At 37.5% G+C, this 27,088-nt stretch overlaps 3 protein-coding genes across 6 annotated transcripts; 1 reads left to right on the forward strand and 2 right to left on the reverse strand.

The window, feature by feature from the left end:
- Window positions 1-1,325: 1,325 nt before the first annotated feature.
- LOC147275015 (uncharacterized) lies at window positions 1,326-3,450 on the reverse strand. 3 transcript variants are annotated; one of them, XM_086227757.1, is made up of 6 exons: window positions 3,206-3,450; window positions 2,891-2,982; window positions 2,313-2,576; window positions 2,025-2,235; window positions 1,802-1,883; window positions 1,326-1,716 (listed from the first exon to the last, which is right to left on the reverse strand). In XM_086227757.1, exons 1-6 carry the CDS (start codon window positions 3,229-3,231, stop codon window positions 1,516-1,518), a joined length of 876 nt encoding a protein of 291 aa, XP_086083883.1. In that variant the 5' UTR covers window positions 3,232-3,450; the 3' UTR covers window positions 1,326-1,515. The 3 variants fall into 3 exon arrangements, with proteins under 3 accessions (XP_086083883.1, XP_086083885.1, XP_086083884.1); XM_086227759.1 differs by having other exon boundaries at window positions 2,313-2,669; window positions 2,891-3,450; XM_086227758.1 differs by having other exon boundaries at window positions 2,313-2,679; window positions 2,891-3,450.
- A 1,118-nt stretch (window positions 3,451-4,568) lies between these two features.
- Window positions 4,569-16,037, forward strand: LOC147275016 (SNF2 domain-containing protein / helicase domain-containing protein / HNH endonuclease domain-containing protein). 2 transcript variants are annotated; one of them, XM_086256656.1, is made up of 24 exons: window positions 4,569-4,975; window positions 5,403-5,762; window positions 6,121-6,253; window positions 6,902-7,077; window positions 7,736-7,809; window positions 8,010-8,045; window positions 8,134-8,224; window positions 8,388-8,447; window positions 8,972-9,137; window positions 9,400-9,596; window positions 9,986-10,087; window positions 10,345-10,455; window positions 10,772-10,837; window positions 10,919-11,017; window positions 11,960-12,205; window positions 12,328-12,486; window positions 12,575-12,691; window positions 12,983-13,297; window positions 13,493-13,680; window positions 13,749-13,851; window positions 14,016-14,161; window positions 14,274-14,353; window positions 14,794-14,960; window positions 15,638-16,037. In XM_086256656.1, the coding sequence occupies exons 1-24, from the start codon at window positions 4,619-4,621 to the stop codon at window positions 15,716-15,718; spliced, it is 3,630 nt and encodes a 1,209-aa protein (XP_086112782.1). In that variant the 5' UTR covers window positions 4,569-4,618; the 3' UTR covers window positions 15,719-16,037. The 2 variants fall into 2 exon arrangements, with proteins under 2 accessions (XP_086112782.1, XP_086112783.1); XM_086256657.1 differs by lacking the exons at window positions 14,274-14,353; window positions 14,794-14,960; window positions 15,638-16,037 and having other exon boundaries at window positions 13,749-13,838; window positions 14,016-14,156.
- Window positions 16,038-16,410: 373 nt separating this feature from the next.
- On the reverse strand, window positions 16,411-23,869 carry LOC147275017 (uncharacterized). Its single transcript, XM_086228138.1, has 8 exons — window positions 23,575-23,869; window positions 21,879-23,213; window positions 19,815-21,608; window positions 18,312-19,427; window positions 17,801-17,905; window positions 17,554-17,643; window positions 17,316-17,426; window positions 16,411-17,233 (listed from the first exon to the last, which is right to left on the reverse strand). The coding sequence occupies exons 1-8, from the start codon at window positions 23,635-23,637 to the stop codon at window positions 16,745-16,747; spliced, it is 5,103 nt and encodes a 1,700-aa protein (XP_086084264.1). The 5' UTR covers window positions 23,638-23,869; the 3' UTR covers window positions 16,411-16,744.
- Between the last annotated feature and the right edge of the window lie 3,219 nt (window positions 23,870-27,088).

Consider the following 27,088-nt stretch of genomic DNA (forward strand, 5'->3'; position numbering starts at 1 on the left):
TAAATTTTGTTATTCTCTATAACTTCAATATCTCTGTGTATGATTTGTGTACAAAAAGTTGTCCAACTTTGTTCAAGCCAGACGTTAGATTAGGACTCCCAGCGTCATCAGTGCACACGTGGACACAGCCCATAATGCCATGTGGAGGATGCGACTGTGTATGGTCCTCTTTGGCCACTTGGTGTCAAGTTGTCAACCATAGTGAAATTTCTCCCATCCGAAATAATCCCAACTCCACATCTAACAAATACTACTACAAACTAATTCAGAGCATGTTTGTATAATCTGATGCATGTTTTTGAAGAATTATATGTGTGGAAAAATACAAGAACCTTTGCATTGGATATATGCAGTTTATTTAGGTGTGAACTAGTTTCTTATTGAGAATTGAAAATTTGGAACAAATTTGGGGTTATTTTCTTTCCCTCCTTCTGGAAAAAGTTAAACAATATCAGATAGATATTGAGGATCCAATAGACTCTAAGATAGCAATGGTCTGACTCTCTGCTGGACTAGATACCAATAAACATAGTCCAAAACATATGTGTTATATGTCCTTCCTAGTTTAGTGTTAGCCTAGATGGTTACTTGACAAATAGGGCCATCATTGATTTGTTTTATGTTTAGCATGGCCATGGCAGCTGGGGTCACTTTGCTCCATATTCAGGAACACTTTCTCATACTTGTCCTCAAGTATTTGCCACATAATGCTGAAGGAATAAGCAATAAGAGAGCTCTGTTAGTAGACACTGCAGTTGTGCTAGCACTTAGGGATTTAGAACTTGCCTTGTGATGGTGATTTTGGGGGCACCACAGGTTATGAAAAAAGGACCAGCAGGTCCACTTGAGTCAAGCTCAACCATATTTATGTGGTCAAAACTGATTGCCCTTCCCTCTCTGATTTGATTTTTTTACATACAGTATTTGCTGTGGTTACCCTTATTTCTCTTTTCCCATCATCTCTCAGCAATCAACTAAAATGCAAACTTTGGCTGACTGTATTTCATCCAGCATAATGGCCCAGCTGTGGTGCCCTTGCCCTCAAAATGAGGGAAATATTAACACGTTGCTTTTAAATATCCAAACTTCCAAATCAAAATCCTGGACTTTATCCTTTTCCCCTAGTAATTCATACTTTAAGTTTTTTATTTTTTTTTAGCATTTGAGATGCAGTAGCAGCTTAAGGGCTGATATGATATCAAGAATCTCTGCTTAGAGAGGCATCAAATGCAAAGAAGTACCCAATGATGCAAATAACTGAACCAGTATCTACTTCTTTGTGGCTTTGTGCCATGGCAGAATCTTTTGTGGAAAGTCCTCTTGAATATATAGTTATATATGTACAGATATAATTCACACAATTTTCCTCCTTCCATGATCCACAATTGTTATACATCATGTACAACTAAAACAAGTTATGATTATATTGTTAGGTACTCATATAATAGACTGCATTGTTAGCATACAGATTTTAATCACCAGACACAGTTTCTCCAAGTCCAAGTGATTCCCTTCCTAGTAACAAGTGAAGCAGAAACATGTAGCAGGAACCTTGCCTGTTGTTCTAATCTTTTTCACCTTTTCTTTCACCTTGGACTCTTCATTTCTTCTTTTCTCTTCCACTTGTGCTCTTGCTCCTCCTGCTATCTGGTCAATCCTTGCTTGCTTGCTTTGGTAGTGTTGCATGTTTCTTGCTTTTCTCTGCTCCAATTCACTCTGCAATTTCAACAATTCATGTTGTGATCCTTATACTTTGCGTTCCAAAAGTTAAGTTAAAGAACAATGATGGTTGAAAGAGTACCTTTCTTCTCTCCATCTTAAGTTTCGCCTGCATGTTCTTCTCATTTTCCCAAGCAAGAATTGCAGATCTCGTCTTTTCATACCTGAATATTATAAAAAGGAAGAAACTGAATTCATTTTCTACTTCCTTAGACTTTTAAACAACCCTTCAAGAATCCCTATTTGTATTAGTTATAATTTTGTTTGGATTTATAACAGAACCACCCAAAACAATTAGTCCTTACCGATTCTGAATCTTCTTCATCTGAGCTTTCTCCCAAGCATCTGCTTTGGTCTCCAAAGTACCATGTCCTGATGAACTTCCCTTTCGGTTTTGGTATCCATCTGCAGGAGTTGAAGGCCTTATAGAGGATGCACGATTCGGATACCTTGATGGAAAAACACTCTCCAATGTTCTTTGATCCTGCTCCATTGACTTTTTCATTGAAGCTTCACCTATTAGAAGGATCAACCTGTTAGTTCTTCAAGAACATTTTATTATGAAAAAAAATGTATGCAGTCAAAAGTACCACCATTCTTCGCTTCCTTGTTTGATAATCGCCTAGTTACTCCACCAGAACTTGGCCCCCCAGTCATGGTATCCTGCAGAGTCTTGGTCCTTGAGATTTCAACGCTTTTCCTCATCTCTTTCTGGTGCTTCAATTCAGCTTCTTCAATTGAGTGAATGGCAAATGCAGCTGCTGCAACGGCAGTTGCAAACTCGCTGTCTTGTGACTTATAATCCTGACTCATTTGCCCCGGAAACTGCCTCCTCCACAAGTTTTTCCCCTTGTTGTCTACAAAAATCAGTCACTGGGAATTTCCTGAGTATTCTTGTAATTTTCGTTCTCTTTGTTCCATGGATAAACCACAGAACAGAATATTATATTCTGTTTTCAACTAAGCCATAAAGAAAAGAACAAATTTTTTAGCCAGTCACTAAACCATGTACTACAAGCCTACAACCATATAAGGTTTCACACCAGGACTAAAAATGGATTGAAAGATATGTTGCGCAGTGAAAGATAAAACATGGGTTCATTTCTCACAATGTTTTAAGTCAAACTTCATATTAATAAGGAATCTAGTAGAAAAGTATGCACAATAGTACCTGAAGATTCTGTTTGTTGAGGTGGTGGCTTTGTTGCTTTAGTTTGATCTGATCTTTCCTGCTTGTTTGGTCCTGAGCCAGAAAAACTCACTCTAACAAAGTGGTCATTAATCTTTCTGGCGAGTTTCGGTTGAAATTGATAATATGAAGAAGCAGAAGTAGGAACAGTTTTTTTTTTTTTGAAAGAAACCAAGTATATATACTTAATGTGTCCTGGAAATTAATGATTTGATTATGTCTAAGTTGAAAAGAATTTAGACAAAGGAGAGGGCAAGAAACTACAAGTCACCGATCAGTTGGGGTTTCAAAGGGTACCTCTTTTGCTTCTTCAAAGTATCCATTATTGTCCAAAACCTCTGTTGCTGATATAGGCTGTTTGGTTGGGAAGAAAAATAGAAGCATAGACTATGATATATATTACTTATTTTAAAATATGTCTCATGTACAGAAAACTTGGAAGCAAGCAAAGGGACAATATGCCTTGCAGTTTACATGCATCTACAAAGAGGGAAGCAAAGGATTTGCCCTTTTCCCAAAAATAGTACACACAGGCACATGCACAAAACCCTGAATTACCAAGTTGTCTCCATGAAAGACATGTTTGGCACAAAACAAAACCATCCTTCATATTATATTCAATTTGCAGTAGTATTCTTCAAGTTTGGTAATGGAAATGGAACCCCCGCAACTGATTCACCAATCACCATATTCCCATTCCATGCAGCTATTCTTTGATTCCTTATTCTTCAAGTTTGGTATAATAACGCATCCAATGGCTGGACAACAACATTGGATTCTGGTGGTGGCCCACCAGAGTAAGCAAGCAACAACTTTTATGACCCAAGCCTGATGTCTCACTGCTAATTCAATACCTTGCAAGGTTGGAAATAGGAGAACTAGTAGGTGTGGTGGGTCGCTAGTTTTGGACAAGGATAAGGTCATTGGGTTTGGGTTACTTCATTGTAAAACATTGAGAGGCATCTGCCTTTGCTTGGTTTGGGGGTTTCATGCATTGGCAGGCAGATGTTCCTAGATATTGAATTGTGATAACTAAGTGCAAGTTTTCAATCACTTATTCAAGATCTTCATCAATCATCACTTGTGATTTAACTCCTAAAATGGAGCTAAATTCCTCCAACTCAATGAGCTAATCAATTCACATGAAATTTGCATTTTCTTGAACTTTGAATAGGGTTGCTAGCCTATATTTTCTACACTAATATTGTGCTTATAATAAAAGCAACATTGTTCTAATGTTTAGGGTCGGTCAATATCAACATAAATAAAAAGAGAAGTACTAAAGATGTTAAATTTATATCGCAAATTTAAATCTCAATTAATCCGTTCTAATATTTATTAGTGGCACACCTAAAACTTTATATTCATTTTACATATTCAAACTTTATGCACTCATCCTTTCCAAAAAGAAAACTCTATGAAATTAAAACTTTGTCAATGAGTATTTTCCCACCAAAAAAGAAAAATGATTACTTTCTTACCCAAAAAAACGATTCTCTTTAAGAATGCCATGAAATGTTTGGAAAAAAATAAACCAAAAGAAAAAGAAAAAATTGCACGTGAGTAGTTTAGGCACGTGCATTCACGCGCTCAAACGCTTTATTTTCTGTTCTGTTTCTCTTCCGCAGACATCGATTTCTCTTTCCATTACCCGCGCAATTTAACCCCTTTTCAAAACTCTCTGTCAAAACCCTAAACGGCTAAACCCCAATGCAAATCACGGAGGAACAAAGAAAGCGAATCGAGGCGAATCGCTTAGCAGCCCTAGCAAAACGCAAAGCAGTCGAATCCTCCAATCTTCAAGAACAAGACAATCCATGGTCGCTCTCCAAGTGCCCGAAGCTCTCGCCCGACCTCACCCCAAACGCCACTCATTGCATCACCGTGCCTAGACCCGAACTTCCCCGGGTCATTCCGGTTCTGGACACCCACTTTCCCACGAGGTTCCGGGTCAGGCTCGAAATCAGCTCCCCGGACTCCTTCGCAGCTACCCCAGTCGCCGTTGAAGGGTTTGCATTTCCGGGACAGGAGGAGTGCTTAAGGAGACTAAGAGATTGCTTGGCTAATGTAAGGGGGTCTCTAAGGTTTTTTTTGGTTGGTGAGAAAAGAAATTGGTGGAATTATAGATTTTTTATGGAAAAGTTGCCTTTTTAGTGGTCACTATTAGCTTAATTTTTCTTGGACTATGGATTTGGAGGTTTATGTTTGGGTTGCGAGAAAATGGTGGAATGAACATAGAGAAAGGAAATTGAATTTTGGTGATTTTGTTTCGAAAAAGACTAATTCTTGACTGAAGTGAACTTTTTTTTATTTTTTCCTATTCTTGTACAGATAAATTACTATTGGTATTGAGTAATTATATAGCTACTTTCATACATACAAACCTCGCTCCATGCATACAATATATAGATACAGCAAACCATAAGATTCAAATGTATTCCAACATGTAGTGAGAATTTTGTGTTTAAAGTTTTGTTTAATGACATTGTCTTAGGTCATTCCATCCCACTACACGCAAAATCACGGTGGCGGAAAGGCCTGTGTTTATAAGTTGAGTGATTACAATGCAGTCTTGAAATGCTTAAGGAGCAACAAGGGCATTGACATTGAAGAGATACCTTGGGGTACTCTTAATGTTATACAGAGACTTTCACATTCGTTTATTGCTGGACGATGGATACCATGCAGGCCAGAACACTTGTCTGATGATAAGGTTGATGAGTTGATTGGGAATCTACCAAAGAAGTTATTGGATGCACTCTTGCCTTTCCAGCTTGAGGGTATTAGATTTGGTTTGCAAAGGGGTGGACGATGTCTTATTGCAGACGAAATGGGCCTTGGAAAGACACTCCAGGTATTTTTATGTTAAGTGACTTTATATGCATTTTGATTTATAGTTTTATGGAAAGACATTCCAGACATTGTAGTTTAGTGTAGTGTTTAGTGAGTGAGAGTGCTATTATGCTGCTTTGGATAACATCTGCAATATTCTTTAGCTTTCTCATTAATCACACACACACAGATAGAGAGAGAGAGAGAGAGAGAGAGAGAGAGAGAGAGAGAGAGAGAGAGAGAGAGAGAGAGAGAGAGAGATTGAGTTTTATTAGTTATACACAAACATGTGTATCTTCTTCATTTTCAATTTATTCCTTTTCATTTCCCTAAGATGCCATGAAAATATGAAACTTGAAATGCTACAACTTTCCTCCCAGGCTATTGCAATTGCATGCTGTTTCATGAGTGAAGGACCTATACTTGTTGTTTGCCCAGCTATTTTGCGTTATTCATGGGCTGAAGAATTAGAGCGTTGGCTTCCTTTTTGCTTGCCTGCTGACATCCATCTAGGTAATACCTTTTCAGAGTTTCCAATTTATTTAATGTTTAAGTTGGATCAAATAGTGGGGAAGGTGGGTAGTTTGAGATCAAATAACTTTTTTTTTAGGGAAAACTCTTACAAAATCAATATTGCTTTCTAATTACTTGGATTCCATGTTTAATTTATCGTTTTTGCATTTTGTTAACATGATCATAGAATTTGTTTAAAAACAATATTTTTAAAAATAGTTTAAGAGTGCATAGTCAAGACTTAAATAATGGATCTTTATGATTATTCTTGGATCTTTATTATTAATCTTGGATCTAATAACGTTAAGAAAAAAACTTCATGGTCTTAGGAAGTACTATTGTTAATGCACAAACTTATGCCAGGTATAGTTCTTTGAAGTTTGAACTCATATCCTTGGTTGAATATCTGCATTAATCCCTTCTAAAAGAGGTAGTGAGTGAATATGCAATAGATGTAGAGATATATGATTATAAAGTGAGAACAAAACTTTTATTTGTTGGTGCTCTTTATGCATGCAATTCTTTTGAATGAGTCGAGAAATCATTTTAAATTGATAACCTAGAATATTTTCTATCCATCATTTTTTTACTCCATATAGATTTACCTGTAAAACAGGAATGGATTCTTACATGTTATTATGATTCCAGTTTTTGGTCATGAAAATAATCCTGCCAATTTAAAGAGGTGGCCTAGAGTTGTGGTTATTTCTTATACAATGCTTCACCGTTTGTGTAAGAGCATGCTTGACCAAGAATGGGCTCTCTTAATTGTTGATGAGTCCCACCATGTACGATGTACAAAGAAAACATCAGAACCTGGAGAGGTAAAGTGTGTTTCTTATCATGTCAAATATCAATGTACAATGACTCGAATGAAGTGCTCTGAAATTCAGACCGTCTATTTGTATGATGCCTGTACCAAATAAATTGTACCTGGCTGGACCAGTGAATCCAGCTCCATTAGTTGGAAAAAAAAAAATTGATAATTTTCATGGCTTTTGACTTGTCTGAGCACACACCATTTTGGTCTAGACAAAGTGTAAAAGGAAGTGACTAGTTACTGATCATATCAGTGAAATCCGTCAGCCATGGAAAAGATCACCTTATATATCTTAACACGTTATAAGTTTTTGGGCATGATATGATTTTTGCCTAGTTCTAATTGGATTTGGATGATGGCTTATATCTGTTATACACTAATTTAATGTATGAAATTGAGGAACAAAAATTTATTTGCTTGAATTGCCATTAATTTATGCATATTGCTGTCTTCAATTCTAATGACTGGCGGCTTGAAGATGCTAATATGCATAAACAATGTAATATGGGAAATTCCCCTTTGTCAAATTTTGTCTCCTAGATAGCTCTCATTTGCAATTTTCCTAGTAATTTGTTAAGTATACAGTGGCAAATTTCCTATACTGTATACTTAACTTGCAGAGTGAATTTACTATGTGATAATTTATTCATGTATATTTACAGATAAAAGCTGTTCTTGACGTGGCAACAAAGGTCAAGCGCATAGTTTTACTATCCGGGACACCTTCTTTGTCAAGGTTGTAGCATGGGCCTTTGAAGAAAATTAGCAGTATTTTCTGCAGTTCTGTATTATTTCTGGAATGCATGTTGTTCTCTACTTATTTCAAGTTGGACCTCTAATGTTCTTAGCCTTCTTATTTTCTGTTTTTCTCTTTAGTTAACTACTATGCGGTACATTCTAATATCTCATTTTGTATATCTTCCTAGGTGATCATAGGCCATATGACATTTTTCATCAGATAGATATGTTATGGCAAGTTCTCTTCACACTGTTCATCTCACCTGATTTGGCTTGCTTTTCTCTAGTTGTTCTGATTTACATTTCACTTGTTTCTTTACAGGCCTGGTTTGTTGGGAAAGACCAAGTTTGAATTTGCCAAAACTTACTGTGATGTCAAATATATCCAGGGTTCTCAAGGGAAAACTTTTCAGGTAATATTTGGAATAGCCTTGAGGATCATTATCATTATATTGATTTCTTGAAATGTTACCTATACATAATGGAAACACCCTTTATCAGTATCAGCCTTTTCTGATTCTAATGACGTATTGTTACGAAGGAAAGTTTTGATACCCCATGGGATTGTTGCTGCAGGATTTCTCGAAGGGCACTCGTTTGGAGGAGTTGAACATGTTACTTAAGCAAACGGTTATGGTGTGCTCTTGTTCTTTATATGCTTATGTCATACTGATTTTCCCTAGAAGTTATTTGATAGTCATTTTGTCAATATTTATCTTAAAAAAATTAAACTACTGGATGTTTTCAAGGTCAAATTTATGTGGCAATCTATAAAGCATATAGCCATGAACACATTTGGAAAAAGCAGTACTCTAATAATTAAGCATCAAATTTACACATTTGTTTTAAGAAAAACATAGCTACTAGGAACTCTTATGTGGGCCATTCTAACCTCTAGGAGTGTAATTGGGATTTAGGTTGATGATTATTAATACATGTACTATCTATAAGATATATACTCTGATGATGTGTTCTCAGTAAACTCTGCGTGAAGATCAGAGTAATCTGTTCTGTAATTCTTAGGTTTGAAGTTCACTTACATGTTGTCATTCTAGGGATCAAGGTGTTGCTGCTGTTTTAACATGGTTGAAACTTTGTCTACTTTTTACCCTTGGTGAATCTTGTTCAAATCTCATTCTTTATTTGAAGCTTAATTGTAGATAAGACGTTTGAAGGAACATGTCCTGGTTCAGCTACCACCCAAACGCCGACAGATAATACAATTAGTATTGAAGAAATCGGATATAGTTTCAGCAAAGGCTGCTGTCAGGGTGGGAAAAAGTGCCGTTGAAGACGTACCTCCAGAAAATTCAGATGAACCTAATGGTAAATTAAGTAGTCTTTGCATCTGTATATGTGAGTATAATTCATATGTTACAGGATGTGTTTGCCTGTATCTCTTATGCTTTGCCACGTTGTGTATTAAGTGCTGGGCATCAATGCCTTGAAATTTTTGGTTTGTTGATGCAGTATAAGGGTGATAGTAAGGGCAAAGAAGGCCATATTTGAGAAGCAATTCATGCATGTAGTGTGATTTTATGCGCCTTCACTTATTTTTCTTTTTCTTTTCTTTTCCCTTTTCTTTCAGATAGTGGGGGTTGCTGCAGATCAAGGCAGCTATCCTACCAAGAATTAGGTATCGCAAAGCTAGCTGGGTTTCGCGAATGGCTCTCCATTCATCCACTCATTGCAGAGTCAGATGATGTAGCAAACTTGGAGACAGATTCCAGTTCTCATAAAATGTTAATATTTGCACATCACCATAAAGTACTTGACGGAGTACAGGTGAAATTTTCTTCAGAATTGGTGCTTCTGGTTCGTCCTTTGAAAATGGCTTGTGTACACACGTGCAGTTTAGTGATGACAGTTGCTCAAGTGGAATTACTTTGTATACTGCTCCAATCTAGGGCCATTTGATTAGTTATTATGAAGAGTATTGTGGGTTCACTTATATTGAAGTTGGAAGATTTAAGTAGTGTGCTTATACATGTCAATAATGTATTATGATTGTAACGTTTACATATCATCATCATCACACATATGGTCTCTGTATCTTGTTTTTATGGGTATTGCATTATTGAAGTTCATATTCATAGTTGGTGGGCAATGACATTAATTTTGATGTTGTCCAATGAATTTCTGAATATAAGTCTTGTTTTATTCTAAATTCTCAGGAGTTCATATGCGAAAAAGGGATTGATTTTGTCCGAATTGATGGAAACACACTTGCAACAGATAGGCAGTCAGCTGTACGATTATTCCAATCATCAACTGAGGTTCGTCTCAGCTGTACTATCATAAAAAAGTTACTTTCCACAGTGACTTCTCTTGAATTGGCTACAAACTTAACTACATGCAAATATTTTCCAAATTATGAATCATGGACTTAAAAATTTGGTATTGTCTTCATCTGAAGATCTGGGAGTTTCCACATCATAGAGATTTTGCTGATGTCCCTGCCAAGACTCCTGTCTTTTGCCCCATATATATGTATGGTTTGTCTTCTACTAATGCAATGAGTGTCTATGTTCAGGTTAAGATTGCAATAATTGGTATTACTGCTGGAGGTGTTGGCCTTGACTTTTCAGCAGCAAAACATGTTGTATTCTTGGAGCTTCCTCAGTCCCCATCATTGATGCTTCAGGTTTAAATAATAAACTTAGTTTTCCAGATGTGAACTCTTATCATTAATTTCATAAATCATTCAAGATTGATCAAATCATTCCCTTGCTTGCATTCACTATTTTTTACTTGATCGAGTGTTTTTTTTTTCCCGGGGGGAATATGAGGGATTGATTTTAACAGTTTATTTGTTCATTTTAAACGAAAATGATTTTAGTGTACATGTGCATATGGGTTTTTGCGTACAGTGTTCTTATTTTGTGTATTGTCAGGGTTTTCCTCTTTTATGTGTTATTGACCCTTTGATGTGCTTATGCTTCTTCTGAAATTAATTGAAGGCTGAGGATAGAGCTCACAGGCGAGGGCAAACAAATGCAGTCAACATCTACATCTTCAGTGGGAAGGTGCTTGTTTCTTTTGTTTATAGAAGTTCTATAAACATATTCTTCATTTAATTTTGAACCGATGAGTTTAACATGTCGCAGGATACCATCGATGAGTCACATTGGCAAAATTTGAACAGGAGTTTGAACTGTGTTTCATCTACAACAGATGGAAAATATGATGCAATACAAGAAATAGCGGTACATTTCAACTTTGAATGCTAATTGGTTTGTAAACCTCTTTGTTGTGTTGTTCATACCATTATCGGCCAGTCCAATTCTTTCTATCCCTTAAACTGAAATCCAGTTCTGTCCTATTTTCAAAATTATTAGACGGGCGCCAACTTCTTGCGATGTTGGACAGCTCATTAAATCAGAGGTTGGGGACTCTCTACGACTATGACCAAGACCAACTAGGTCTGGGATTAGACTTTAGAAGTGAGGGTTTGTGGGTGAAAATGCTGGTGTACTGTTCGGATGGGAAAAAGATAGAATAATTATCTTTTCTGAATTTAGTAGCAGGATTTCTCTGGGAAGCAGTTATTTAAGGGTTTCTTTTAAAAGGTTTAAGAAGAGGAACTCTCTGGTTATATAAGTATATACATGAATGAAACAAGTGTTAAGACTTGTTTTGGTAGTTTATTTGGCTTTATTTTTCATTTTTTTTTGGGATTAATACCATTTTGCTCCCCCGACTATTACACTTGTATCAGTTTGCTCCCCAGACTTCTAATTTGGAAAATTAAGGACTCTGACTTTTTCAATTTTGCCAATTGAGGTTCTTTTGTCAATTTACACATTTTTTATCCAAATCTTTGAGGGCAAAATGGTCCCTTCCAATTAGATCTTATCATTTTTTCCTCATGCATCATTTTTCCTCTTTTATTTCTTGCTAAATTTTGCTTGATCATCTCGACATTTTAGATGAAAAATGTATAAATTGACGGAATAACCTTAATTGGCAAAATTGAAAAAGTCAGGGTCCTTAATTTTCCAAATTAGAAGTCTGGGGAGCAAACTGATACATGTGTAATAGTCTGGAGAGCAAAATGACATTAATCCCTTTTTTTTTAATATCTTTGGCAGTGAGGGTTTGGTTTCTTGTCTGTTCTATAGAATTTAACACATATTTTGGGTTGGCAGGTTGAAGGTGTTTCTTTCTTCGAGACATCGGGTGGAGCAGATACTTGTGAAGATCATATTTTGCAAAAGACAGAGGGTGGTGAGGTCTCTGCAGAGCTACTAAAATTGCCTGACATGGGCTGCTTAGCTAAGGATATGAAGCCTTCTGAGACAGATGATAAATTAGTTGCAAACATTCTACGTATACCTGAACGAGAAAGTGATACTGATGACATTTCGTCCCAAACCGAAAGTTGTGCTATTAAGGTAAAACTTAAATATAAAAATTTCCGCCTTTAAAGTATGAGATTGAATTATACTCATTTCTTCACCTTTTTAGTCACACAAATGAATCCCATTTGGTTGGATGATCTATACAAATTTTATAGGTGAAACAGGCTGATGCGATTTCTGATTTGGATGTGGACAAGGGTGGTTGTTCAGAAGAGAAGTTGGAAAGAAATGTTTTTAAGACTAAAAATGGATATGACCGAGTCTCTTCCTGTAAGTTAACAAAGAGCAGTGAAGACAAAGATGGATCGGAAAAGGTACATTTGAATTGTTCTTGACTCCAAAGAAAGAGATGACTTTTTATTCCAATTTAATGTTAAAATGGCATTCTTCTTGAATTGTTAGAAGACGCAGGAACACCAAATCAAATCTCAAACAATCAAACTACATGATGGTGAACCTGTTCAGCGTATTGAAGCTGATGAAAGTAGCACTAACCAAGTAGATGCTCTGCGATTTGAGGTAAATTTGCGACCTGGTTATCAGATTCCCTTTTTACACTGGTCAAAGACTGGAGATTGTAACATGTCAAAACATTATGTGGTAGATCTCACTAATGTAATGACTAAATTTCTTTGCACGGAAATCTATATGGTTTCAGACCATCATCTAATGGACAAAGTTTTCTATACTAATGGATATCTGAATTGATTGCCTCAATTGTATGTGGTTTACTTAAGTTACATTAACAGTAAATATGATAGGAATTAAACAAGCAGTAATTTATTATAACCTTCTCATGTGCTTTTTTAGGTGAGCCAATATACTTGTAGGATCCACTTGTATTCTTGCATCTCAGGAGAGGATTCAAGACCAAAGCCACTTTTTGAGAATTTTAGACCAGAGGAAGTTGAGTCACTGAATTCTCCTGCTGCTGACAGTATTAAAGGAACAGCTTTCAGTTCTTTCAAGGACAACCCAGCTTATTTGCATGCTCTTCTTGCATTCAATGGAGAGTGGAAGAAACTAAGGCCCATTGAACAAAAGAAATTAATTGGAAAGCCTTTGCAACTTCCTTTGGCTGTTGAGTTGTGCTATCTGTGCGAAGGCATTAACCACGACACTAGGGTACATTTGTACAAATCTGAACTTTGATTCTTTTCCATATATTCCTTTGTGGGAGTAAACTTACTCATCTTTTCTCTGTGCATTTATCGTTCATTCATTCAACTATTCAAGTGTCTTTTCCTTATAATTTCTATAAATGAGTTGCATCAGTTTTAAGTCAAATACACATACCAATTATTTTCTTTTCTATGACAGGGACTGCTGAAGGGCAGAAGCAAGCGCCGCTCTACACCTTTTGATGAGATTAGCCAACCTTTACCATCAAATGCTGTGTGGAAAAATGTCCATCTACGTAGCGGCTATGGAAAAAAGGAGAAGGAATACAGTCAGGGTTATACTTCAACTGATGAACCTCTCTGTAAACTCTGTCAAACACCATGCAAGTAAGTCCTTTATAAATGATCTGTTAATACAATTATTTGTGTTGGACAATTACTCTCCTTGATTTCAGGGGCTACAATGCCAAGACACCTGAATATTTTGAAGATCTGTTCTGTAATCTTGACTGCTATGAAGAATACCGCATGCGAACTAGTACCAGGTCTCTTCGTCGCGTAAGGACATGAAATATTTAATTTGAAACAGTCAAGTTCAGCACATACTTTTCTCACTTGTAATTTGAAATATTTATGCCTGTGATACTTTAATTGAAAATTCTTGGTGCTTTCTGGATATTATCTTTCATTCCTTGTTATTTACTTGGTGCAATAATTTTCAGGAACTTTTTCAACTAGAACATGGTGTCTGTGCAAACTGCCAATTAGACTGTCATAAACTGGTGGAGCACATAAGACCTTTATCATTGGAAATGCGAAAGCAGTATATTGCAAAAGTTGCACCAAGAGTGGCAAAGCTGACGAAGTTGTAAGTCACTTGAAGGAAAATTGTGTTGACTATTTTTGTATTTTTTTAGTTGCTGCAGAGGGACAACAGATTATAATTATACTTACATGCTTGGCCATTTGACATCCTGCAGGCTTGATAGACTTGTTAAGGATCCAACAGAGGGCAATGCATGGCATGCAGACCACCTTGTTCCTGTCTATCGGGGTGGAGGTATGTACTATCTTGTTTTTCATAGGAATTTTCAAGAATTTTCTCTCCCTGGAAATATCCCTTGTACCGCAGATTTTCCACCAAACTTTCATATGATTTAAACCAATTAACGCATAATATTATTGATTATTGTCTTGCTGACATTATTATAAATAGTCTGATACAACTTATAATCATCGTTATGTCACTGAATTGATGATATGACTCCACTTTTGCCCCATGCTTAAACAATGTAATCTAATTATTAAAGGTTTAAAAAAAATAGTTAAAAATATCCCTTCAGTTGCACTTGTTCTTACTCTTATTCAAATTTTGGAGGCTTAACACATCATGATTGAAGATGCCTTCTTTTGGAATTGCAGAACACAATACTTTCTTTTCCACTTTATGTATGTGGAAGCTTTGGTTTTCAAAGTTTGCATTATTCAAAATTTCTGTAGGTGAATGCAAGCTTGAGAACATGAGGACTCTTTGTGTGGCCTGTCATTCTGATGTTACTAAAGCACAAAGTTCTGAACGACGTTCAACAAGGATTCAGGCTAAGAAACAACTAAAAGCAATCATGAGTAACCTGAAAAACAGTAAAGGCATGAAGACTAATCTAAAGGTACATTCTGAAACTAGTGGCTTTTCTTCTGTTTTCCAAAATTGGTGTAATAGTACGTGCTTTCTGTAAAGAGGACTGTTACAGATAGTCACAATTGTTCAGTCTAAGCTGTCCTTGCATTGTATGCACAGTGGGCCCTATGCATGAATTGCTGAGATGGCAGCCTTACCATTTCCCTTTTGGTAAAACTTCCATCTTGCATTTTTAAAAGAGTAAACTATTCTTTGCACCATGCACCCCTGGAGTTAATACAGTCAATATTATTTTCCTCAGCTTAGGAGCTTTTCTCAATTTTAAATGAAGACTTTATGTGTCTAGGTATGTTGTCAGGTGTTTATTTGTACCTAAACATCCAAGTGTTCTTGTATCTTAGCCTAATTTGAGCTAGTCAGACGTATCCTGTGAATCACCAAACATGAACTTTTGCAGTTGTCAATAGGCATCCGAATCTTACAACTTCCATAACCCAGAAGATTTATGAATTTCTCTCTTTATGCAAAAATAGTTCACAAAGTAGCTGTCAGTGAGAAAGAGCGTGTCTCTGAAGACTTAGATTTGGTGGTTAGTGGGATGGGTCTAATCAATCTAGCGCATAATACCCTAGGTTTAAATATGCAATAATGTTTATGTATTGGGTGTTTGAAAGAGCAATTTAATGTCACATCAACTGATTTTAGGACCAGGGGAATCTGGAGATGCAAGAGAATGTAATTGAGGATGAGCTTTTAGTCAAGGTTCCTGGGAGCGCCTACTCTTAAGCAAATCACTTGGATGCTACAACTACAAGTGAAGACTTGGATGAACCCTCCAATAGCAAGAAGATTCCCACAGTACAGAACCATCTGCCAGAAGTATAATTCATTTATTTTTTTGAGAAGAATATTTTGATGTTTGGCACATTCCATATATTTGTTGTGTCTGTTTAACAACAGTTTCATTTAAAATGTTTGAGAAGAACATTTTGATGTTTAGGACTCATTTTTTGGGTTGCCTACCCTTGAAGTCGAAGCATACATAGGTAGTTTTAGTTGCCTTGTAATTGTTGTCAACTGTATAGCATACAACCATCCAATTGGAATTTGAAAGGAATATTTGCATTTTATTGTTCCCCTTCATCGACAGTTGACATAGCGATGCTCAACTGGTGTGTGTTTGATAGACAAATTTTCTATCTAGGAATACCTTAACCTGAAGTGGAACAAGTATTGACAAATATAATTAAAAGCTTTGTGCGAGTTTGTAGTGGGTGTTGATGGTTGGGAGCCAAATTGTGGCTACTAGACGAGGTTGAGAAAACACCCATTATTGGTAATGCACTAATCTTAAATGGAAAAGAAACGATAATAACAATCCACCAGTGACTTTTCTTTCTTTTTCTTTTCCTGACACCAAAACAGGGAGACTTCCAAAGGCGATTGGCACCTCTAACTGCAATTTGATGCGAAGCACAGGAAAAATTAGTATGCAAGTATCTTTTATTGCAATTAACTGTCAATTCTGTACACATGTGCAATATGCATTATGCAATACAACGATAATCCTTTTCTGCTTTCCATTAAATTAGAATTTAAGAACATATATTTGACAAATAATGACTCTTTACTAGCTCTATGCCAAAAGAGTTTTAAGCCTTTGTCAGTGATATCTTTCAGAGGAAACTTCTGTGGAAAATTTCAGATTTGAGTATTTCAACTCAGAAATTGAAGCCAGAATGCCAAAAAAAATTCAGCATGCACACAGAAGACGCTATCTGTCAAAAATGACATGCTCTGCCATGCCCGAGCTCATACTTCGCCGATGCTGGGGTTTCCAGTTGAAAAGAAGTTTTCTGCTCTACCAATGAAGCTGATAGGAAATCTATAATGCAACATCATAGAGGAGGTTTCTGAAGCTGGAAGATTATGCTTCAGAGCCAACTCTTCATAACTCTTTGTTGCTTTACTTTCTCTGTGGCCCCTCATCTTGCCAATTCTCATGCTGTTGATTCCTGAAGCACCACCCTTTCCTAAAGAAAGTCTAGTGTTTTTGGCATTGCTGCGGCCGGATCTCAGGGGAGCGTCATCTGCTGGGCAATTGTCCAAGTTTGAATTGGACCTAACCGCTGGCAAGACGTTTCTGCAAGATCTTAACAAGGATAGTAGCATATCTGTACTGATTTCCTGCTGAACCACACCCTTATTCTGCTCACACCCATAACAGGCAGCAACCAGTGTGCCCGCCAAGACTGGCATCAACTCAGGGTCACTGAAGAATACGAACGGTAAATCGCATACCTGACCTCACCCAGCTAAACAATTAGATTTTATCAAAAAAACTTGAAGATATAAGAAATTAGTAGGCAAAGACTTCACTGACCTTGTGAATGATGGTAGGACTCTTTCCCCAGCGAAGGACAGCCTGATTCCCAAGGTGGAACAAGGCAAAGTGGCCAAGGAGCAAAAGAGATTCAAGCAGAAGAAACCCCACCTGAGACACAGCACATCATACAAAGGTGCACAGATTGTTTAGTTCAACTTCAGCAATGAAATCATGCAATTACAAGTAAAAACAATGTATAGAACTAAAACCAAAAAGTGGCATGAATTGGTTATACCTGATCATTAGCTATTTTCCACTTGCTGGTGCAATGAGAAAGAAGGAAACTCATCAAATGGAAAAATTCCATTTTTAGATCTGGCCTAGCCTGCAAGAAAATCAGAAAAATGCAAAAAGGGTAAGCTCACTGCAAGAGAGTTTCAAGATAAACATATGAATTGAGCATAATATCTAACATCACAATGAAGCTAAGTTTAATAGCCATTATCATCTAAACAAAGATTGAAAAAGTTAAATGGACTTACTAGCATTCTCTGCATGAATTTAAGATCCAAAAGAGCCAAATTGTTCAACACCTTCAGTACTCCAGTTGCCACATCTTCAAAATTAGATGGAAGGGCATCTGAGGCCTGAAACAGAATAGAAGTTAATCTTTACATTTGGCTAAAAATTTGTATATCTCATGATCATGATGCCATAAGTGGAGAGCAGTACCGTTACTACCAGACAAGCATAGGCACTAAATGAAGTATTTTGCATATTTGTATATTCTTGATCAGTGTAGAAGAGATTTGATAACATTTATATGGTAATAACTAATAAGGATCATATACTCAAAAGTTGTGTTCATAAACTAACAAAGTTTTCATGAGCCATCTACCAACCACAACTCTTTTTCACAAGACACCAAACACAACAGAAGATTTGAAATTTAAACTTTATTGGAAGAGGTCCCAAGTCTGAATCCCCCTCCCCCATATTGAAATAAAAAAATAAAAATTCATGTAGATTATTTGCAGCTAGCAGTAAAGTTACCTGTTCAGAAGACAATCTGTTGTTTGCCTGCAGTAATACAGATGTCAACAGAGAAGGGAGACTGACAAGCCCAGTCTCTGATACAGCAGAAAGAAGAAATGCTACCGGTTGCTCCAAGCTCACAATGTTTTCGTTCTTTTGTTCTGCACCATTATCCACCAAGTGTTTCTCATCCTTCCGTGATGCAAGAGGGTCCATAATATCCTCACTCGGAATCGCCCGGGGTTCATCTGGAGCACTGGTCTTGATTGTGTTAGCATTGTTTGCTTCAACCAAATGATTAGGCTGCTCCTTCTCACTATCCTTAACAGTGGATACTGACTCAACAGACTGATTTATCTTACACGATTCATCTAATGGTCTATCCTCTGGAACATCTGGTAGCTGTACAACTTTACCACCATTTAGCACAGATAATGGAGGTCTAGAATCTCCAAAAGACTGAGTTCTAGGAAGAAATTCAGTACTATCACACTCTGAAATTTTACCCTCTTGACTTCCATTTCCTACTGATGTTTCAATAGGTACATATTTCCAATCGATAGAAAAATTCGTTTCAGATCTGGATGTTAATACGACCAACAAATTTATACTTAAGAGAATTGAAGATGGAAATGGTGATGCTTCCACCTGGGGCCGATCATAAAGAGCAAAGAGATCTCGCAGCCGGTGAATAACTTGGTAGGCAATCAATAGCTCCAGCAAGCCATCTCGCATTTGGAGCTGTCGTTCATCACAACTTATATGACTGACAATTGTTGTCACAGTCCATAAATAACCATCCAGCACCTCAGTGATCGATTCAAAATTTTCAGCTGAGGTTTTGCTTGATGGTAAATTAACATTACCAGAAAGATTTAAGGATACTGCTATCTTTATGTAGCTCTCAAGGGCTGCTGACAGCATCGGGATGATTGGGGGTAAGAGATTCTGTGCAAGAAAATAACTCCTGTTTGCAGGCATAGATAACACCACCCTCAAAAGCTTTAAAAGATGTATTGTCACTTGGCAGGCTTCAGGTTTCGAAGTATGAGAAGCAGGCAGGGTAGAAGCTATGAAATCAAGCAGACCAGCTTGGCGGGAAGCTTGCAGTTCAGGCTCTTTTCCCTCCAAATACTATATCCAAAAAAAAAAAAAAAAAACATATCAGGATCAGTGTTTACAAGTCAACATAACCATCCCAAAGAGTAGTAAACTTAAAAGCTGGTTTTTTCTATATAAGCATACTGGACCATCAATAAGGCAGATGCAATTTCAAGCACACAATAGATTCATAAAAATGTGTTCAGCAAAAAATAAAATAAAAACTCACTAATTAAGAAACCAATGGGATCCTGGGGAAGGGGGTGAAAAGATAATTTCCACATCAAATCTCTGACCTCTACAATGTGATGTACGAAATTGCAGCCATGCTTAATGCAAAGTACCCAAATTCAGGACATCATTTTCCCACATGCGGCTATACAAAATAAAAGCTTACTTATAATCCTTGAACTAAATTACCTTAATCATTTCAGAAATTATTAACCCAATACTTGCAGCCCCTTCTTTTCTCGCCTGCCGGAGTCTTTGAAGTTCTTGAAGCCATCTTCCAATCTTTGCCCTGGCAGTTCCAAGTGCCGTTCTGTATCCAATGCCAGCATTTTCAGTACCAACAGGAGGCTCAGCAAATTCAAATTTTAGAGCCATAAGTCTTTGCCTGATTTTTTTAATCCTCCGCTTCATTGAATGTTGTGCTGTAACATTGTTTGCCACAAGAGTAGAACCTCCCAAGCCTGAGAAGCTGCTCCCCTGATAATCATCACCATTGTTGATTGATGAAGATCTTCCCTGACCCTCCTTGTTCAAACTCCTACGCAATAAAGGTGAAGATTGATCCCTGAAATCCATGGAAGCTCTCTCTCGTATCTGCTCCAGGTAAAACTTGCGGCGTTGCTCACTTTCACTAAGTCTCTCTGCCAATTTCTGGGCCAGAAGTTCAGCCTCCTCCTGCTGGGCTTTGGCTCTTTCCTCCTTCCTACGAAGTTGTTCCATAGCCCTTGCTTCACGTGCTGCACTTGATGCTTTGCGTTCCTCTTCCCTTCTAACTTGAGCCTCTTCCTTTCTCCGCTGTGTCTCAGCAAGGCGCTGCAACTTTTCAGCTTCAATGAGTTTCCTCCTTTCTAAAACAGCTTCTTCTCTTGCCATATCCTCTTTTTGTTTAGTTCTTATCACTTGAAGTTTTTCAGCTCTCCTCAACTCTGAATCATGAAGCTTCTGACGCAAAATAAGCTTTTTATTTTCTTCATTTAAGGAAGTTATAAAACGAACCTCATTAACTTTACTGCTTTCATCACCAGCTCTCTTCACAACTTGAGCTAGAAAAGCTTCATGCCGAGACTCACTGCGTTGTTGACGAGCATACATTCCCTCTCGTAACTTCAAGTTGCGGACAGCCTGCCATTCATTAACTCGATTCAACTTTTCTGACGTACGATGAAGTTTCTGAGCTCTCTCATTATCTAGCTCACTTCTGATTCTCATAGCACGAGCATGCTTTTCTTCTGCTTCTCTCCTCAGATCCAGAGCAGTTTTCTTCTTCTTCTCAGGAGACATTAGTTTATCATGCAAAATGCGTGCACGATCAGCACTTTTCCTCCTCATGCCAGGAGAACGTGAAGCACGAGAAGAGACATGGAAAGGAGATGAAAGCACATCCTCCCAATTCCTCTTCTCCTTCCAAGCATCCATGGATTTCCATGGAGCTGAATTCCTCTTTTCTTTATCTTTCTCGAATGGAGGAATTTTCTTTTTGGACTGATCAGTCAATTTGGGAATCTTCTCAACACCTTCTATTAACAATTTATCTTTCTTAGAAAGCATCTTCTCGGCTTCGGACCCAGACTGTTCTCTCTTCGTCTTTCCAGCAAAAGAATTGTCCCTAGGAGGCAGCCTAGATGCATTAACAACGGAGGAAGATGAATTCATAGGAGCACGTCCATTTTGCACTAAGTTTATTTTGCTCGAACTGCTGGACTCAGTATTCCGTTTTCCTCCATTCAGGTCAGCTTCAGCGACATCTGAACCTCCACTCTGTTTCCTTGACTTCATTATTGAATCTTTGGCATTGGTTTTCCCATCATTTATTGCAGATGACTTGTTCAGGTTATCACCAGATTGAAGATTTTGGTACTGAGGCCCCAGAATTTTAGCATCATTAGCACACAAGCTAGCTCTTTCTTGTTGAATTTTTCTAAAAGCCTCAAGAGATGAGGACAGTATCTCTGCTTTGTGTGCTGAAGTTGTCATTCTTCGGACCTGCACCCAACCCAGAAAACTTTATATATGAGAGAGCACAAGAAACAAATAATTAGTTTTTGTTGTAAATAGAAAGACAATGAAGTTTAAAACCAAAAAATAAAATTTCTAGTCATCTTTGAAGCCATAGTTGCACTGAAGGCACTCTGCACTAACCCACATATTGCATGCATGTATGCAGATTTTAACAACATAAAAGATTTCACATCAAACTGCAAATTTAGAAGTTCATTTATCACATTGTTAAGGAACAGGTGAGGGCTAGCTTACCTCCCATGAGAGAGCATGTGGCCTACGATGGTCACTCTTCAAAGTGACGGGCAGCCCATCAATCAACTGAGATGATGACCTTTTTATTTTCTCAAACTCTTCCACTCTAGTGTTTAGATCTCTAAAATCAAAGGCAGCCTCTTCAAGAACAAGAATGGCCTCTTTCATCTGCTCTAAATCGCACTCTAGTTCACAAAGAAGATAAAGTTCATCCACAGCCCTGTTAAGATTCTCAAAAAGAAAGCACCAAAGCCGCTGCCTAAACCTTTCTTTGCTTTCAACTGTGTCAGAGTCTCCAAGGGCACACATATTTTGTGAGTTTGTCATATCATGTATTGTACGATACTGTGAACCCCCATGGTCCTCAACAGAGGCTGTGAAGGTAGACTCTCCAGAAGTTTCAGGTTTGCCATTGCCAGGTGGAACTAACTCTTTATCTTGGGAAATATGAACTTCACTCGATCCCCCATTTGTCTCTGATACTTCAGAAACTTCAGGGTCACCTACCTCAGGTGGAACAAAAGGTGCCTGAAGTTTCCCCACTACCCCAGCCTCTTCACCAGCTAAAGTACTAGCACTTAAATGATCATCAGCCACTGCTTCAATGTGTTCAGTATGTATATCCTTGCAATTGGAAGCATTGATATCCAGATTAACCCTTTTTTCATTCAAAATTGGCTCGTCAACATTTTCAGTAGATATTATATTCACCTCCTTACAGTTATCTTCGTATATCTGATCCTTAGGAGTCATTGAAGACATCTGATGAGAAACAATATCTGCATCCGCAGATGCTGCCACCAATTTGTTTTCTTGTGAATTTGCACCAGGGACCAAATTATGACCATTCTCATGCTCCCTAGAGGCCACCAGATTATCATCTTCAATAGCACCAAACTTGATTCTGGTGCCAACAAGGTTCACATGAGGAAGTGCCAAACCATCATCCTCTAGATCACCCCACTTGATTTTATTAACCACTCCAGAGTTATCTTTTGCAAGGATCTTCTCAAAATATCTAGTTCCGCCATCAGGATTTGTAACAAATGAAGGAGGTGACTTGGGACATTTAGCATCTTGCTTAATAACACCAATGCCGAGACAGGGAGCACCTATTTTCTCTTCCTTTGGCAAGGGAGTAGAATTTGCATCACTTTCCCGGCTATGTAGGGAACGGTCTCCCCCAACCTTTGGAAGCTGGGATCTGCGCTTGCCACAAGAATTTCCACTGTTTTCACTTGAAGAGGGCTGACTACAAAATGGGTTAGAAGCATTTTTTCCAGAAAATCCCCCAACCCAACTCTGTAGAGACAACTTTGAGCTACTTCTATGTTTCTGAACAGGAGGCAAACAAATAAAAAAAGAAAAGTTTTAAAGCATGTTACTAACACAAATGAATCTCTAATATTAGATTGATACCCATGTAATAATAAACCTCTATCAGTTTCAATTACCTTATAACACGAAAATGTCTAACACATTTGGTGAAACCACTTCATGATCAAGAAAAATATTTCCACTGGAATAAAATAAGCAGATCCCTACTAACTTTGGACTTAATTATTTCATTTTGTTCATTTTATGTACAAGAAATCTTCAACATTTCATTGAAATACTTGGAACTTAATGTGGGTAATGGAAGAAAATGAGGTCAAACTGTCAAAGTAAACCAAAGGAACCAAAATAGCAAGAACACCTTTTTCACTTCGAACCATCCAGAGCCCTGATCATCATCTACTGGTTCTCCACTGTTCTCCATCCCCAGTTGATCAAATCCCAAACTACATTCACCAGGAAATTGAAAAAAAAAAAAATAATAATTAATTTACAAACAAAGGACCGATTTTTCTTTTAAGGAATTTTAGGAAAGTGTTTTCCATAACAAAATATAAGAAATGACAGCTCAGAGATGGAAAAAGAAACTCTGAGAAAACGGAATTTAAAGGGAATTGAGAATGTGGGCTGTGAATTTGAAAAATGAGGGTTTTTGATTTAGGGGAAGCGAGGGAAGAGAGAGTGTGAAAGGACAGTCGGTGAGAGTGTGAGACAGGAAGCAGCTGGGCAAACAAGTGGTGTTTTACGGATTTGTCCACAGAATTTGAAACAATGACATTTGTGTCCCAAGTCCCAAGGAAGGCCTCAAGGCCCTCCGACCCTTCTTTCTTTTTTGGTACATCAAGTCAAAGCCTTAACCTTTTACTGAAATATTATTTGCAAAAGAGAAAAACTAAAGTGCAACAAATATATTTGTGCATTATTTTACACATCTCTTTATATCTATTTCTTATGAAATAAATGATGTATATTCTCATTACATGTAAATTTTTTTCTTTGCAAAAATAGTATTTTATAATTATCATGTGTATACATGCATGAGAATGGGAAACTTTTCTATTTTCTATGAAATGGGAAGTTATTTTCTAACATATCATCTCTTTTATTTTCTTAGAAATGAAAAATCTGATATGAAACAATACACATAAGAATTTGAATATCTAGGATATTGTAGGTCGTTTTATGCTTGTTATTTTTCACTTAACCATCTGTACGAGTTGAATTGTGTCATGGTTTTTTTTTTATTTAGGAATGTAAAATCTAAGTTCACATTCATTGTCATAATGTGCTTGGATTGGAGTTATCTTGTGAAATAAATATTAGAATGGAATAGAATTTATGGATTGAGTGGTAAATAATGATGTGGGGATGTGGTTGGTAAAGAATGAGAGCCCGGATCCCCTGTGTTGGAGTGTATTTAATAGCTGATGAGTACTAGTGTTGCATGCAATTAAGTATACCACTCTACCACAAATGTTCAATAAGCTACACGTTAGTATGGTAGGAACCTCTCTTTAAAATATGAATAGAGGGAGTGACAGGTGACCAAAACTATGATGCTGTTATCTTTCTGGCCCCATATATAATATATATTTCCAAATATATAAATAATATGTAATTATGTACAATAGAATATATCTGGAATATAATACAAAACTCACTTCAAAAAAGTGTTGGTATCTGAGGAGATGAGATCCCATATATGATATATGGTCTAGCTATACTCGATGGTATTGCTATATAATTTATTTTGTTAATATCAAATTTCTTTGACGTTTATACATCTTTACAATCAACAATGGTTCATTGGTTGTTGCCTATATAACTAAGGCAAACAAAAATAAATGGCTTATTACAAAAGAGAAGATAGCAAAAAGAGTGACATAACGCAATTATCATTTAACTAATGCAATTAGCCGTCCTTCTATGCTATGGTTCATTATAAAAAATAAAAAATAACAACTTTCCCCATGATGGCAACAAGAAAAAAGAAAAATATTTGATAAAACCACAGTCAAATTCTGAAATAAACAAACTTCAAAAACATTCTTCAAAGGGAAAAGCAAAACCCTTTATTCTAGGAGAAGACCATTTGGTGTTGGCATAAGTGCATAACTTCTAGGCAAAGATAAACCTCTTTACATTTTTTATTGAGTGCTGCTATTTGCACACCCCTATTTTTCTCTTTGCACACAAATTTCTCCTACACACCCCTTATTAATTTGTCAAACATAAAATTTCTTTTTTACACACCCCTATTATGACCAAAATACCCCAATCTCACAACCAAGTCTAAATTTCTCTTTACACACCCTCTCAACCCAAACATTACACACCCCCACAAACACACACCCCCACAAACACATCTACACTACACACCCCCTACCTCACCCCATCTCACCTCACAGCCACAGCCACCATTGCCGACACACCCCCACAGCCACCATTGCCGACACCCACCATTGCCCCGACACCCACCATTGCCGACACCCATCTCCGGCTTCATCACCACCGTCATTGCCGACACCCACCATTGCCCCGACACCCACCATTGCCCCAACAGCTCTAATATTCAGTGAGTTTCTCAAATACATTAGTTGTAAATGTAAATCTAATACTTTTTTATCTAATTTGAATTAGTTAATCCATCCCAAATACCTTTTTCGTCTGTTTCACTAGATTTGTAGGGAGGATTTCGGGTTTTGGAGTGAGCATTTTCGGGGTTCCTCCATTTTCTGATTTCGCAGCTCGTTCGGCACTGGTCTGCCGAACGAATTCATTCTATTCGGCAGTCATCTACCGAACTAAATGAATTGGTTCGGCAGTACCCTACCGAACGAATGCAAAATCAGAAAATGCCCATATTTTGGTTCGACAGGTGACTGCCGAACAATGAATATTGGTTCGGTGGTTACCTGCCGAACAAATTGAATTAGTTCGGCAGCACGATACCGAACGAATGGAAAATTTCGAATTTCCCTATTTTGGTTCGACAGCCATCTGCCGAATGGTGGAACTGTGTTCGACAGTCAACTGCCGAACAGTTTCACTTTGCTCGGCAGTTGACTGCCGAACCACCTGTGTTGAAATTTTTTTTTTTTTTTTAGCTTTTAAAAAATCATATATTTGCTAAAACAATTTTCAATTTCTTGTTTGAAATTATAGGATGGACAGAAGAAGAATCAGACGTGGTGCATCTTCATCTAGAGGGGAAGTCCCCGATGTTGCCGATGATATGCAAAGAACACGACCCACAGCATCTGGGCGAAGAAGGCTAGTACAAGCACGAGCTAGTCGTGAGGCAGTTCCTGAACAAGCTGAAGTTCCGGTTGAGGATTACAATGAGGATAATCCCAATGAGCTTGCTGAGCCTTTCCCGGGAGGTCCCATTGACACGTCCCTGCTGAGGAGTTATGGAACTCACGTAGCTGCTGAAATTTGGAACAACGAGGTATGATTTTTAACAGTTGGTATTTTATTCTTGTGCAACTTGCAGTAATAATGAGTGAATTTCTTTGGTTATGTTTGAATTAGGAACGGGAGCCTTTGAGGTGCATGTCCAAAACCACCAAGCTTCGTGAGTGGAAGTTGTGGGCCAGAACAGATAATGACCGGTTGAAGGGATATGTCCTTAATTCTGGGTTGACATCACTGGTGCAGTGTTCTTATCGTACGGTTGACAAAGTGTTGGTGTCCGCTTTTGTTGAGAGGTGGCATCTGGAGACCAATACATTCCACCTGCCTTTTGGTGAGATGACCATCACACTAGATGATGTAGCCAACATTTTAGGCATTCCGGTTGGTGGTGCACCAGTGGCTACACTTGTGGAGGATAACATTACTTGTGAATATCTACTAACTGCATATTTAGGAGT

The sequence above is a fragment of the Dryas octopetala genome, chromosome 9, assembly GCF_963921425.1.
Source record: "Dryas octopetala chromosome 9, drDryOcto1.1, whole genome shotgun sequence".
In the NCBI taxonomy this organism is placed as follows: domain Eukaryota; kingdom Viridiplantae; phylum Streptophyta; class Magnoliopsida; order Rosales; family Rosaceae; genus Dryas; species Dryas octopetala.

Bases quoted from the DNA above. Each gene is read 5' to 3' on its own strand.
- LOC147275015 (XM_086227757.1), bottom strand. From the start codon at position 3,231: ATGGATACTTTGAAGAAGCAAAAGAG. The intron at 2,577-2,890 runs GTACTATTGTGC...TGATTTTTGTAG, and splicing joins TCAACAAACAGAATCTTCAG to ACAACAAGGGGAAAAACTTG. The intron at 1,884-2,024 runs GTAAGGACTAAT...TATAATATTCAG, and splicing joins ATGAAGAAGATTCAGAATCG to GTATGAAAAGACGAGATCTG.
- LOC147275016 (XM_086256656.1), top strand. From the start codon at position 4,619: ATGCAAATCACGGAGGAACAAAGAAAGCGAATCGAGGCGAATCGCTTA. The intron at 12,206-12,327 runs GTAAAACTTAAA...CAAATTTTATAG, and splicing joins CCGAAAGTTGTGCTATTAAG to GTGAAACAGGCTGATGCGAT. The intron at 13,298-13,492 runs GTACATTTGTAC...TTTCTATGACAG, and splicing joins GCATTAACCACGACACTAGG to GGACTGCTGAAGGGCAGAAG.
- LOC147275017 (XM_086228138.1), bottom strand. From the start codon at position 23,637: ATGGAGAACAGTGGAGAACCAGTAGATGATGATCAGGGCTCTGGATGG. The intron at 17,906-18,311 runs GTAACTTTACTG...ATTCTGTTTCAG, and splicing joins ACAGATTGTCTTCTGAACAG to GCCTCAGATGCCCTTCCATC. The intron at 17,427-17,553 runs GTATAACCAATT...GCTGTGTCTCAG, and splicing joins GGAAAATAGCTAATGATCAG to GTGGGGTTTCTTCTGCTTGA.